Source organism: Haemaphysalis longicornis, unplaced genomic scaffold (assembly GCF_048455015.1).
Source record: "Haemaphysalis longicornis isolate Haplotype H1 unplaced genomic scaffold, Haemaphysalis longicornis Haplotype H1 scaffold_13, whole genome shotgun sequence".
In the NCBI taxonomy this organism is placed as follows: domain Eukaryota; kingdom Metazoa; phylum Arthropoda; class Arachnida; order Ixodida; family Ixodidae; genus Haemaphysalis; species Haemaphysalis longicornis.
Genome location: NW_027526233.1, coordinates 86,748,589 through 86,763,959, shown reverse-complemented (window position 1 = coordinate 86,763,959; position 15,371 = coordinate 86,748,589). Strand labels below are relative to the sequence as shown.

Sequence of the window (15,371 nt, the reverse complement as noted above, 5' to 3'; positions counted from 1 at the left end):
AACGACAGCGTTTCCCGTTTTAGACGAGAATGGTCGTCACGTGCAAGAAGATGGTGCATTTGAGTACGAAACACGACGTGAGTTCAGGGTGACGCCATTTCGAGGGAAAAAGAAAAAAAGAAAAAAAAAAAACCACGAGCGCGCAAACACGAACCGCAGTAGACTACGTTTGTGCACTTTTGCCCTCGATTCGACCGCTGCACGGTAAGCGCTAGTGTACAGCTGCACTCGCACTGAAAGAACTGGCGCTGCACCTGCACAACACTTTTGTGAACTAGTGCACAAAATGCAGCCAAATCGAGGAGACCTATTGTTGCCCTCCTGTGTACTTGGAGATTCCAAGAGAGGTCAGCACCCTTCCACGATTGTGGAATGATGGCTAATAGCCACAGGCTGCTGTGTAATATAGTACCATTGTAAGTGTGCTATGAAAGTGGTGGTTTTCAACCCTGCAGTAGGAATCTCTTGTCTTGGCACACTGAAAACCTTCAAAAGGTTATACAGTCGTCCACTTCCACATATTATTTACCAACAGCTCCTCTACCCCCATAATACATGCCTCATTCATACTCTAAGTTGGTGAAAGCTTCGGGTGCATTTTTAAACTCCGGGATAGAGTCTTTCACCCAGAAACAACACAGAATTAAAACACCACCCTGCAAGACATTATTTTTCGCAAACTGAAAAGCAAAAATACAGCTACGATTACTACTATTTTTTGAGAGAAGGCTTCTCACTTGCTGTGAAATGCGCGATCAAAGCATGCTCAGTTTCATTTCTATAATCCGTCTTATCGCAGGCAAGTTTAATGCTTTGTACTTGAGCACATCTTGCCTCACTGTACTTTGGTTAACTCTTCTAAGAGACGGCGACTTTATTTGCTCTTTAATACACGGCCAGACTTCTGACTATGTGCTGTGAAATAGCTACAACCAAAAACATTTTTTTGCTGCAGTTAAAAAAAGGGATAGCAAGGGAGTATTGTTATTATCACCAACGTCAATGCAAGTGGTAAAAGCTTTCGATGGGGTTAGCATAAATGCGAGGCTAATTTTGTCCACGCGAAAGAAAACAAAAAGGTGTTCAACTGTATCACCTCAAAGCCTACACTCAAATTCACACCTGAGCGTTCGCAAGCAAAAATGTGTTACAAAATTCTGATTTTTTTGTTTTTACAACTCGGTTAGCACACAGGCTTCAAACGCACTATGGAAATTCGTTTGGAATGCTTAATTGAGATAGCAAGTTGTCGCATAAGAGGGAGTTGAGGGAATTGGACGATGGCCAGTTGCCAAGCAGGGAATAAAAGTTCACAGCAAAGGTATCTGGTGGCAGGCAAAGCAGGACTGCATGGCTCAAAGCATGTTACAGTCGTTCCCAAAACCAATCACCCACAAGTTATAGCGGTTATAGCGAGGAGTAACGATTCCGCATGCTCGCCCCTTCCTTTTCTATTTTTGTTCCTCATAGTAATTAACACTACAATCTCACGAGTATCTCGTCCGTATAACCACAAATTAACTAAAGCAGCAAAAATGTGCAAATGAAAATGCGTATTTTCCCTCTACTCGTGTAGTACGCATTCTGTACCATTTCATTTACCCTGAGGTCGTTGAAAGACTAGCAAAATGAGGTCAATTTCTTCCTTTACCACGTTAGCTGCCCCACAAACGCCCTTTGTCATGTGACATATATCTTCTCTTGGTTACATTTGTTAGTAACTACATTGGTTAGTTCAGGGTTAATGAAATTCACATGCCTATTTTCACACTCGTTGCGTTGAGAAGTGGTTGCAAGAACCACGCCATTTCCACGAAATATGTGGCTCAAGCTGGCGAGATACCGTCGTGGCCGTGAATAAATAGATTCCGTGCTAAAATAAACGGTTCTAAAACCTCACTCTATTACACTTTGCAGTTAGTTGGCGCAGTTAAACTTGCTAAAGCTTTGCTCGTAGCAGACACGTTGTCATGTTTTTTTAGGAAATTTGTGCTACAGCTCTCTGTCCCATAACCCTTCTAGCCACTGAGCAGCTTTGGAAGCGACGGCCCCCCATTATTTGTTTGGAAACTGTGATTGCTAATGAACTACAGTAGTTAATGAAACAACCTAGCCAACATCACAAGTGTAGCAGAAGCCCAGTCTCGGAGCCCTTTTAGCAACCAATGGCACAGGAGGTAAGTGTGGACTAACCGCTCTTAACTAGTGCAGTTTCATTAATTACCAGCCAAGAAGCATAAAAACAGCACAACCATGATTACTTGTCTCTCAGTACCCTGCTTTAAGCACTGCTGTTTTTCAACACTTATAGTTATTTTTCTGCATATGCCTCCGGTTACGCGATTGTTGTTGGGCCAGCCTTCGACAACCCCTCACTCCTTAATAGCTGAAAATATTAAGACATCGATGAAATTGAGCCCCTCATGGCGTAAATGGAAAGAATTAGTCATCCAGTTGAACCTGAAAATTACATAGACACTCACATTATCGCTATATGAAGTGGGAGTGTCTGCCATCGTGATGGAAAAAAAAACCAAAGCACAAAAACAGTGCTACTCCCGTGACGCGCTATAACAATGGCTGAAAATACCAGAGTTGAAGGAAAGCCATCATGAATTGGTCAGCTTGAAAATGCCAGTGTGCTGTTAGTGACCAACAATTTCTCCAGGGGCCTCAACAACACCAAGGGAATGTTGCAGGGAAGCCACTGAATGATAAAGCTGGTATTGTGGAGCTGCTGACATGTTATGGCATAACCAGTTTATAAGCACGTCCTACATCCAGTGCACACTGAGTGAAAAAAAAAAAAAAAAAAAAGCTTCAGGTAGAAACAAACGGTTTAATTTCTCTCTCTTCTAGAAAAACCAGCACTGTTGAAGTATACGCCCCTCTATAACATTGGCCCCCCCAGCATTCGCACAGTATTTTGGTTAGAAAAAGAAAGCAAAACATGAAAAGATAATCCGAACAGTGCTTGCTCCACTACAGCTAGAAATAGTTAAATTGTTTTAAAATATGACTGCGAACAACACACTACCATGAAAACTGAAAACCGTAGTTTAGTACGCAACACATCACTGCCCACTTAGTTATTCTAGCTTTGGTTCCAGTCACCTTTGCAACGCTTCGAGAAATTCTGTTCCAGTGATAGGATTGCAGAAAATGAGCCCTTTACCCAGGCCTATTTCCTGCGTAAAGAAAGTAAGCCAGCTATAGCCCGTGTAAAGACTTTCGCTCAAGTTTTCGAAAAGTAAGCTGCACAGCTGACTTGTCAAGCATGCCAGGTCGGCCTCCAACTTGGCAATGCTCTTAAGTTACCGTGGTATGCTTTCCTTTGAGAATGCTTTTGCTAAAAACCAGTGCTCTCAACCGAAAATTCTTCCACTCTCATCTGTATTTCTCTAAATGCTTACTGTTTACTGTGTTACAAAGAGATAATACTGTGCTACTGTACAGACTAGATCTGTACAACATACCGCGTATCCGTATAACAAATAGCAGGGCAAAAAAAACTCGTGTAAGGTTCACGACACCCACACCCTACCCAAGAGAGGCTTATCGCTGACTGGCAGCACATCAACACAGCACAACGCACGCGACACTGCAGGAACCGAGTGCAACAAAAATGCAATGCATCAGGAAAGCACGAAACAACAAGCAACAGACCGATGCATTGCAGTGCGAAAACAGAGCCGCCGCACAGCAGCCGCAAAACACTGCAGCAAGCAGCGACAGCACGGCAAGCACTAATGCCACCTACAAGTGCACTGTCAACCAACACAGCACAACACTTCCGGGTAAACCTGGCGCCAACCAACGCAGCCAACATTACGGCTCACAGCTTCAGGAGTGTTTGCCAAAGATACGAGTGTTAAGTGAAAAACTGGACAGGGGGGAGATTATGAGACAAAACTACGCAGTATGTTCGCGTTAGCTCAAGTGCCGCCACTGCTTTCTCCGAAGGCCTCAGGTCGCTGGAGGGTTGGTGTGCGTCTAGTGATCACTGATGGGATAGAGTGCAACTTAAACACACACACACACCTTTCTCAAAGCAACAGTGTCATGCAAACAACAGGGAGTGCAAATAAATACTCCATTAAGATCTCTGGAAAAAAACATTATTACACACAAGCTGTCAGATACTTATCGGACACAGCTGGTGCAGAGGCTCAACGCATGCAGTAAACTGCATTCAAGGGAAGAAAAGAGAAAACGATCCGAATGGCTTGGCTTGTGGCTGCGATTCGAGGCGACAGCTTCAAATCTGCACAATCCTACTTTTATGGCAGACATAAATTTTACGCCACACCGGCAGTCGCAAACGCAGCTGCCTCGCAAGCTTATTGGTCGACAAGAAAAAAATGGACGGAACACACGTCTGCACTTAAAGGAGCCATGAAGAGAAAATAGAAGTTGGGTTTCTTAGAAAGACTGCTTAGTCCCGATAACAATGGTACCAATATCATCACAATCTTCGAACAAATAACGGAGATATTGAAGAAAACGTGTGAAGCAGTTGCGACCCCCTAGCCAATTTCCCACAACTTTTCTATGACGTCACGGAACCTTGTTTGTGCGATTGGCGGCCGCCTAACTGACCTGTCGCGACGACACATGACTGGACGTCGGTAATGGGGCCTCTAGTTCCATTTGACCGCATCACTTGAATGCTAACGTGCAGTTAACGCACTGAAAATTATGTTTTATTGGTGGCCCGAATGACGTCATTCTTGCTCATAACACGTCACTGTGGCGCAATATTTGAAAGTTTTTAAATAATTCTTGCTGTTTTTTCGTTAAAAAAAAAGCATCTTTTGTGGCTGTAATGGAGCTGAGTGAGATACTGAATCCTAGTTCTTTCAAATTAAACGAAGTTGTATTTTCTCTTCGTGGCTCCTTTAAGGGGTACGACATATTGTGAAAGCCTTCCCCCCACCACCGCATAAGTCCTCACACGTTCAGTCTAAGTACAGCCCACATGGAGTGAATTTTGTCAGCAAACTTCCCCACCCCGCGTAGCAGCCACATATTCTAGTTCGCTTTGCGATGGAGCATAGAATGCTTTTCTCTACGCATCTTTCAGAGCTAGATGGCTGATAAACTTGCGTTTGTCATGGTGTGGCGCTTGTTATTTACTTTCACTGCGACTTCGCCCCGGTTTAGGCGAATTTAATGCCAGCTTGAGCGATGCCGCTGTGTGGAAAAAGCCTGCATTACTGATGCGCATGGTCAAATGTTTCCTCCAATGAAGCAACCTTGCTTCCGGTTCCAACTTGGACGATACAAGCGAGAAGGCCAGCCAAAGAAAAGAGAAAGAGTGAGTGGGGCCTGACTGACCGTTGGATCTCCTCCACCTCGCTGTCGCGCTCCATCCACGCCGTCGCCAGGTCATAGTGGTTGTTGCCCTGGCCGTTCTGCACCGCCGCTGGCGTGTTCTGGGTGGACACAGGAGGAGGGACAAAGTTGAGAGAGTTGTTTCGCGTCTCAAGGACTAGGCATGTACAGAACAAAAGCCGTAAAGGTGGTGAGCGTGAGTGCTGGTACTACATGCTCAAACTACACACACACTCGTATTCACAAGGCTATTGATTGATTGATTGATTGATTGATTGTAGGGTTTAGCGTGCCGACAAAATGCAGGCGTTAAGGCGCGCCGTAGTGGCGGGCTCCGGAATAATTTCGACCACCTGAGGGGGATCATTCCCGTGTGCTGATATCTCGTACACACGGCCGTTTTTGCTTTTCGCCTCCACCAGAAAAGCGGCCGCCGGGCCCAGGAATCGAACCCGCGACCTCGTGCTCAGTCAGCACAACGCCTTAGCCACTGCGCCACTGCGGCGGGTTACTCATAAGGCTAACTAAAGTATCACTTTTGCCTTCCAACACTGTTCCGTGTCTTGATGCATTTCAAGAACCAACCTTATGCTGAAAGAGCACTTTTTAAAGAACTTATCAGCCCTAGAAGTTAATTCTACTTAATTCAGGCGGCTCTGGACCTACCTTAGATACACTTTTTCCTGACCAGCATCACAGACTACGACGACAGCTTACTTGGGTTTGCCGATTTCACACGTTGCGCTCGCAAAATAGATAAGAGCTGAAAAGAATGCAGCAATGCCTGCAGGCAAAGACGATTCGAGTATGTGCGCTGGCCAACCGGACATAACTGCGTACACATTCTCACACCAGCCCAGACGTCATCCAAGGGGGCCACAGCCGGCAGATTGAGTTTGTTGCCACTCGCCAGAACACCGCTCAAGCTGCAAACAAATTACACATGCGAGGAAAGGGACGACACTGAGGGGAAAATTTACGCAAGGAGTCGTCACCTGCACTAGTATTGCAAGCGGCCACCAAATATCTGCCGCGGTGTTAAGCCTAAAGTTCTCTACATGCACTGGCCGCGGGCAAAGCTGGCTGATTTGAGTGTTTCGAAGCGGACCACACGGCAGCGCCCTTCCCTGTTGGAGCAGGAGTCAAGTTCCGCCCACACATGGTACACGGATTGGTTCATCGCATGCTAGCCTTGTCCGAAAAGGGTGCCCTTGACGAGGGTGCCTCGAAGAAGGTTTCGCACTACATGTGCGGTGCCCTTTTCTCACCCTGGTCCCTTTTGGACAGCTACAAAAGGCAGCCTTGTGATATAAATCAAGTCTGCTTTCTGACTGTGGGGGTTCGCGTGACTCACTTGAGATGCACCAATCCTGGCAGCGCACCCCCACCGAAATGCTTTCTACTTATGGACACTCCGTTGAGAGTTTCTCACGTAAGAGACTTCGCCGAAAAAAAAAAGAGCTACAGTGGAATCTCGGTGATACGAATTCGGTTGATACGAATTTCGTTGTGATACGAATTTTCAAAATTCCCCGGCCAAAATGCATTGTACGCAATGTAAAAAAATTCGGATGATCCGTTCGCATTTATCACCCGGTGCGGGTGATACGAACACGCGAGCCGCGAGCAGATGACTGCGGCGTGGACGGGAGGCAGGAGTGTTTGTGCGGCCGTGTGGCCTTGGTCGCACGCAGGCACAAAATCATTAAGCGTGAACTGCATGGAGCGTTTTCTGCTCGCGAAAACGCGCCTCGCACGCCACAGGCGCGCTGACGCCACCGCGAATACCACCCGCATGCGGCGCGCGGCGCGGTAAGCCGCGGCAACATGGCGGCGTCAACGGCCGCGAAGTAGGGCGGGTGACTCGACCGACCGCTTCTGACCGCTCTTTAAAGAACAAAAGAAGTTGCTTATGAAGTAAGGGAGCTGATGAGTCCGAAAACAACACTGTAAAGCATCGTCCGCGCGGCTAGGGAAAGCGCCTATCAAATATCCGCCACCGTGGTAAGCCTAAACATCTCCGGCGGAGCCAGCGGGCTGTCCGGAGCGCTTTCAAACTGCCGCCATGAAGAGCGTGCCTCCCCGTTGGCGCAAGTCGGCAGGCTCCTCCCACTGCCGCGCGCGTCGCGCGTCACGCGCGCGCAAACGCCGACGCGCCCGGATGGCATGCGGTTCAGGCTTAAGTTCGTGTGCGCGCGTCGCGTCGGCGATGAGCGCGCGTTCTTTTGACGCCCGCGCTGACGATTCAGCCCGGCACCCAGGCGCCAGCCTCTGCCTCGGTTACCGCTAACTGCATTGGGAGGAGCCTCACGACTTGCGCCAATAGGGAGACGCGCGCCTCATTGTGATTGCGGCAATTTCGGAGCGCTAGCAGCAGCTGGCTGGGCCACCTCCGCGGTGGATATTTGGCGTAGATGACATTTTATAGTGCTTCTCCCATACTGTCAGCTCCTTTCCCGCATGAGCAATTTAATTTACACATTGAGCTCCGTTTTAACAAAAGGTTAGAAGCGGTTGCTGAAGCTACCTGCACATCTTCGCGGCAAGAGCCGACGCCATATTGCCGCCGCCTGTCGCATGCGCAGCACATTTCCATTTTTTCTCGTTTTCTGGTGATACGAATTTTCGGGTGATACGAATATTTTTGCCGCCCCTTGAGATTCGTATGACCGAGATTCCACTGTAGTTTGTCTCTATTGCACGACTCACCCAGATGCCTTAAAATTTCACGCTGAAATTCTATTCAACTGTGTGTTTTCGTTTAAACACCTGGATCAAATCACACTCAACTGACTGGGCCCTTGACGATGTTTTTTAACTCAACACTGCTAGCAGGTTTTCTTAATCTTAGGCCTGAGATTAACCCCGTGACATTGGTTAAAACAAAGGCACCGCAGGAACAGATGTCGCAATTCCCCTACTAAACGACGGTGTCGGGAAGTTATCTCCAACTTGGTACGGTTCGCAGTCAACCAGCCTGCGACAATACACCATTATGAATGCTTTTAAACAACACCGAGCTGCCCTTTCGCCCTTCTGCCCAGAGGCAAGACTCCGCGAGCAGGGCGCAAGAGGAAAAGCGCGACAAAAATGGATTGCGCTTGTTGCGACAGACACAAAAGGGCAACACAATTCGTTCCTCGCAACCCCCCCTGTGTTACAGGCGTGGTGGACATGTATCGCAAACATTTTGTGCTAAAAGTGCGCTACATGCCCCGAGCAAACGGCGGGCGAAACAGCGACTCCCCACATAACAGACCCCGAAAAGATCACCTCACCCCTCATTCTGACTTCATGCACCTACTCTATTCCGCACACAAACACGTCCTCTCTTGGGCCGACTCTGCTGTGAAGAAGCTCATGATTGCCTGCTACTGCATCATTTAGGGCAAGCATTTCAGGGCTCCCTTAATAACTGCTGTGTCCAAGCGTTCACTGTCTTCACCCTCCCAGCCTTTTTCTACCCCTTCGAGGGAAGCAGCTCTCATCTTCTGCCACTACATTTCAGTGTCATAGACAGTGCACTTGCTTAAACGTCAATCCTCCACTACCTAGGTTGTCTTTGTGCCAGCTGTGACTACTTTTATCACTGCCACCTATAACATGATCGTCTTTTTGTCACCGTTCCCTTCCAATTATGTTCGCTCATGCTCGCAGAAATCCCTCACAAGGACCGTAAAAATACTACTCTGAAAACAGAACCCCCTAAATCGAGGGGGGGAGAAAAAATGCTGAATGATCACACGCACAGACATTTGGCTTGGGTTTATGAGAGCGTTTTTTTTTCCCCGGTATGCCTCCCCATACCAACCACCGCAACATCACAATAGTAAGTCCACACACCCGCAAAACAATACGGAAACCAGCCCGTTTTTCTCGTTCCCTCCGATGCGCTGTTCCCACCTAGCAGTGTTGGTAGATGCGAGTAGAGCAGCTACGCTATCTACAAACCCAGCCAATCTCTCTCCACTTACTCTTATCTCCTCTACAACCCGTTTTTTTTTTTGTTTGTTTGTTTTTTAGCTCACGTGCATGGGGTAGGGCCGGAGGAATTTCCTGCGTACATGAGGCCTAGCGATAAAACTTCACTTAAAAAAGCGCTCTTCCCTTGCCTCTGTAATAACTCAATAACGGACAATACCTGGGGAGCAGCAGTGGCTTCGCGGGCATAGCGCACCACCCAGTTTAGCACGCATCACTCGAGGACGTGTGGCGGGAGTTTTTGAACTGCCAAATACAGTTTCCACGCCGTGCCCGGTCTCAAATTTGCTCGCACACTGTCATAAAATTTGCTCGCAATTTTAATCTTTGAGAGAAAAGTGTCGTTACAGCCCGCAACAAGTGAATTCCGCGTTGCTAAAGTGAGGTACTGAACACACAAGTTCCCATGAGGACCTTCAAGGCAAATTTTAAGCAAGGTTCCAGTGAGCAACGAAGCAGCATAGTTCGTTATTTGTGCAAAAAAAAAAATGCAAATTCAGGCTGAAGACTTCGCGCTGATCTCGCAACTTGCGATTGGAGGGACGGAAAGTGACCCGGGCTTCAAAATGCTGCCAACGCGGTAACCATCCCGGACAACGCGTTCGAGGCCATGCGTTGTGGCCGCTCACCTGATTGGTTGAGTCGCCCAGCTCGGTGAACACGCGCTGTTCAAAGCTGACATTGTCCACTGGACGGGAGAAGGAGAACACACAAAGTGAACACCGACATCTGATCGGACGATGCTACATCAAAGCTATCACTTTCAGAATGCAGAACCATGCCGTTTCAATGGGCCAAGTGTCATAGTTTCTCCAAAATAAATGCACCAATGAGTCAAATTTATTGTCTTGGTACTATGACACACGACCGACGACAATGAGTGCCACTGTGTGCATACCATAAATACAGCGATCGCATCTCTCTGTAAATAGATCACTTCCCCATCACCCATGGATCATCTCATCTGACCCGCCGCCCCGCAACAATATTTATTCAGGATCTCCAGACAGTCAAAACTGTTTGCAACAAAACTATGAAACGGGCCAGAGAAATGTTTCCCCTCTCACACTTCCAGTAGCACAATTGCTACCAATGCTATGAACAGCCCTCTAGTTATCTCGCAGCCAACACCAAAAGCCCATTGCAGTTCAAAAGTATGGGCCAGTTATTTAGCGACACGTTTTCACACATCTGCCTCCGCTTTTATTTGCGCTCGCTTTTGGCCAATGGGCCAGCATAGTCATGCAGTGTGTGATACACGTACAGCCTGTGGGAAAACCACGCCTCGGCTTTTAGTGGCGCCGAAGAAAAGCGACGCAAGACCCGGCATCCATTTCAACGAGCGTCGTGTTCTTTTCCAAAGACAACGCAAAAGGCACTGCACGCACTGCGTGCTGCGCGTACATATCTTCTTCCTCGTCCCCTTCCTTGCGCGACTCGTTCGAGCCACGTGACAGTTTAGTGCGAGGTTCAAACACAACTTACAACACAGTCGACCTGTGATACTGATTTGAAGACGCTTCACTTGAATTTTCGGTTAACTGCGAGTGATGCGCTGGTCCCAGCAAATTTACACGCAATCCAAAGAAAGAAATTCCTCGGTAAAATGAAGTTGAAGCCCAATATCTTCGTTAATCGGAACAGCATCGAGCACCGCTCGGAACCAATTGTAGAGCTCGCTAAACCTCAGTGGCACCAGTGGCAAGGAACCATTTTGAGTGCCCATTTCAAGCACACTCAAGTTTAATGAGCTGTAACATCAGTTCCAAGCGGTGAATCAAAAAACCGATTCTCTTACTGCGTTCACCAGGGTTCATAGTATTGAAAAATATAAAGATTACAGTTTTATGGCCAACACTGTTTCGTCTGTTGTTCCTCCAGATATGGATAATTATGTCTCGTTATCTTTGGAACTAACTGACTGACTCAGAAAATAGTGGAATATTGGAAATCAGTTGAAAAAACGCAGCAAGACTGGCAAGTTTTAAGAGCCATGTCCCCCCTTAAAGCTTTGAGCAGCTATGCAAGCGTACTAGACGTTCTTGCTTACCTGTTCCGATCTTTTCTACGTGTTAATTTATTACTACTATCGCAGCTACTAAGGGGATTTTGCGATATTATTACTCCCACATACCTTCTGCCACAGTCAGGCTACTCTCCCGAGAGTCTAGGGATATTTTAGCAAAACTGGTTACAATGAACGTGTTCAATGTGACAAACAGTCAAATGCACACAATTTCAATTTAAAAACACATGTGAAACTTGTATATACAGTCTACGCTCGTTACAGCGGATCCGGCAACAACGGACTTTCGGTTACAACAGACCATTTCTATTGGTTTGTCTGGTCCCCATGCATTTTAAATGGAGCCCACTCCGCTCATAACGGACCCGGCTAGAGCAGACTATCGGCTACAACAGACTAAATATTAGGCGAAAATTGTTTCGATTGAATGTTTATAGTGGACTTCCGTGGGGCCGGCACCCTATGTGCTTTTTCTTTGTTTATTTTGGCGAGAAAACTGTTATGTCTGGCAACATTGGTGGCAGCCGGGTCGTTGGCGCAGCCAAGCCAAGCCAGTGCCAGTGGCTTTTATTTGTGCGACCAGCGGCATGAGCGGCAGGTATAGTGAACTAGAATGATCTAGTGGCGCGAACGGCGAGGAAGGGGTGTGCTCTTCTGTAGAAAACACCAGGTGGCGCTGCTGCGCTCTCTTCGAAAGGCGCCGCCGCGGCAGTCGCTGTACTTCAGGTGATCTGCAGTTGTTGTGGCTGTCGTTCCGATGTTGGGTAGTAATTAACCTTTACAAAAAAAAAAAGCTACTCGCGTCTGGCATCCCCGTACCTTGCTAGGAACGTTTTATTGCAAATCTGCCCGTTTGAGCGGTAGGGAAACGGCTATAAATCGTGTCGTCTGCTACCTGCGCAGATGATCGATACGAGCGTACGCGTTCGATGTGCTGCCGGCGGACAACTGGTATGTTTAATTCTTTACGAATGGATTTACTTTTTTTGTATTTACTGTAATAAAGTCCCGGCATGAACCTACTCGTGAATTTGCCTCTACAGAAGCAAATTATACCCAGTATTCACGCGTCCAGTAGCACCCGGCTGATTTTTTCAGCAGCAAAGTTTGCAATGAACAAATTACCTTTAGAGGAAGCTTTCCCCAGGCACTTAGGGCTTAATGCGGCGTTAGCACGTGCAATACATCACTAAACGCAGCAGCCGTCATGGCCCCTTTGCAGGCCGAACTGCTGTCAACTTCTTGCAGCACACTGCAGTTTGCAACAGCTGGGGAATCTATTTCACCAAGAACGTTTTGATCGCCGGCAAAATTTTGCCGGCACCAGAGCTTTAAAGGAAGCTTGACTTCTTGAAGATGGCTAATTGTGAAAGCATCCCATTCCACAGAACTTGCGCCTTCATTTGATGAGCCCTGCGGAGAGAGAGAAGTCTCGGTGGCTGGCGCACCTCATCTTTTTCGGCTCTTCAGCTTTGTCGCTTCTTGCTGACTGCCGAAACTGGAACTCTTTTTTTTTTTTTTGCCCGCCTTTTTCTTTGCGGCTTCCACCTGCATGCTCCGTACAGATCGAATTCGACGCACAGTAGGCAGGATGGTAGGTACAGCACCTGGAGCCAGTGACAGCTTCCCGCGTGCAAGTCGCACTTCACAGCCGTTTATTACGTGGATTTAATCCCGCAATATATATGCACTCGGGCCCAAAGTGGCGCTCACCGACGGCTAAAGATATGGTCAAGAGTTTGTCCAGTCTTCCCCAATTTTGTTTCCACTTTTTGCGCAGTTCATCGTCCATTGGAGCGGCGAACAAAGACGCCTTGGGAGCACCTGCGTAACCACTGTGACAACCCGGAGCAAAGGAATAGGTGTCCGTCCTTCGTTTTGACATCGCGGCTACCCGGCGCCTGTCCAACCTCTATTCGACAGCACTCGCAATAACTATTTTTCTGACGATTAGATACCCCTTGCTTCTGTAGGGGAACATCACGGAAACGTAAAACACGCAGAAAATGAAAGGCCGGCCTCGACCATAAACAGACGGAGAGTCTGCCCGACCGAGCGCCGCCAACGCATCGCACATCCCCTCGTGTCGTCTGCGCCGCTAGCAGACGACACAGCGCTACTTTGTTTGTAGCCGTTGCCCGATGGCTCAAACGGGTCTGATAAGCAACAAAACGTTCCTAGAAAGGTACAGGGACAACAAAAGTGAGCATCTTTCTTCCGTAAAGGTTAATTACTGTACCACACTAAAAAACGGCAGCGGCAATAGCTGGCGAGCGCCCCAAGCAACGGCCCGTTCAACCGCGGTACCGTTTTCGGAGAAGGCGCAGTGGCGCCCCTGGCGGCGGTAGACGCGCTTTGCTTCAGCCGAACGCGGCAGAGCGCTCCCGTTCGCGCCACTGGATCAAGACATTCTAGTTCACTGTAGCGGCAGGGTAGCTGATTTCACTGTCGGATAAATTAAGCGTAATTAACGCTGTTGAACATGGGTGAAAAACTGCCGACATGGCCAGAAGTACAGGCCTGTCTAAGCAGACGGTCTGCTCTACCGTCAAGAACAAGGCCGCTGCCGATCAACGCGACTCCGGTGAGATTGAAAACAGGGCAATCGAATACTCTAAGTGGTGCACTCGGAGGCGAGTCTGCCCTCGTCAGTTTTTTTATGTAATAAAAAACTCGGGTTGAGTGAAGTTCGGGTTTTATTATTCCCATGCATGCATCGTTCCCGTTCCGTTCTGTGAAAAAGGTAAGAAATGCCTCAAGTAGGGGGGTTGTTCGCCATCCGTTGTGTGCAATCTGCCGGTAACCGTGCGCAGTCCAACTAGTCTAACTTTCGATTTTACAGCTGTCCGGCATCAGATTATTTCATTACAGCTGTTTCAATGACCAGACTAAAATCACTAAAAATGTAAGCTGCCCTGAGGGAACGCCAGGCAGCGATCTGATTTCTTGACAAACGGTTTCGGGAAAACCTGCCTCGTTGTGAGGTGATTTAAAAGAGCCTAGCTAATGCTGATGGTCACGCCTGATGTTTTATAGCTGCTTAATAATTGCGCCTAGTTATATTCTTGCTTTATTTGCTCAGCTCATCATGCGTCTTTACACGCTTGACCGCATGCGCTAGGCCTTTTCCAAGTGCCGGTGCTGAGCTTTGGAAACGGTGTTTACGCGATTCTTTGCCACACGCGGGAACACTGTGCAGAGGTGCTGCTGGCGTGTAGAAAGAACAAAGTGTATGTACTATGCATATGCAATATCGGTCGAAGCACCCACTTTAGAGCTCATACTCCCCCCCATCGGATACTGCATACTTCGGCTACAGCGGACGTTTTTTTCCGGATTCAGAGGGTCCGTTGTAACGGGCGTAGACTGTATACAAGAGCGGTAAGAGGAAACATTACAAGGTTGCCTTCACTGCCGGGCTTTGCTACACAAACCAGCAACAGGTCAGGCCTGCCAAAAAGTATACGCTACGATTGCGAAATTTATGTCATTAAAGTTAAAATAATAGTCAACTCAACGAGCAATGGAATGGAAGATGATAGGTGTAACGTTAAGGGATAAGAAGAGAGCGGAGTGGGTCAGGGAACAAACGCGTGTTAAGGACATATTAGTAGAAAGTGAGAAGAAGAAATGGACGTGGGCAGGGCATGTAATGCAAAGGCAAGACAACCCTTGGTCATTAAGGGTAACAGAGTGGATCCCTAGAGAAGGCAAGCGTGGCAGGGGGTGGCAGAAAGTTAGATGGGCAGATGAGGTCAAGAAGTTTGCGGGGGTAAATTGGCAAAAGCCAGCACAGGACCGGGATAATTGGAGATTTATGGGAGAGGCCTTTGCCCTGCAGTGAGCGTAGATAGGCTTATGATGATGATGATGATGATGATGATGAATAGTCAACTTAATATTATCGCGGCCACAAGAAAATCGGGTGAATTCTTCGGCCACTCACTGTTGAGTTCGGAACGCGGTCGTTCTGCAGTCCTCGCTGTTCGCTGCGAAGCAATCCTCTGCGGGACATTGTACAGGATCTGAA

General features: G+C 47.8%; 1 protein-coding gene across 18 annotated transcripts in view; it reads right to left on the bottom strand.

Moving 5' to 3' along the window:
* Hppy (MAP4K3-like protein hppy) overlaps window positions 1-15,371 on the bottom strand; it is a 228,952-nt gene that overhangs the window by 67,066 nt on the left and 146,515 nt on the right. For all 18 annotated transcript variants that reach the window (XM_077694882.1, XM_077694885.1, XM_077694881.1 and 15 more), the window contains 3 exons: window positions 15,288-15,366; window positions 9,945-10,003; window positions 5,338-5,435 (listed from right to left, as the gene is read on the bottom strand). In XM_077694882.1, the coding sequence (XP_077551008.1) occupies window positions 5,338-5,435; window positions 9,945-10,003; window positions 15,288-15,366 (236 nt within the window). The remainder of the gene's footprint in view (window positions 1-5,337; window positions 5,436-9,944; window positions 10,004-15,287; window positions 15,367-15,371) is intronic.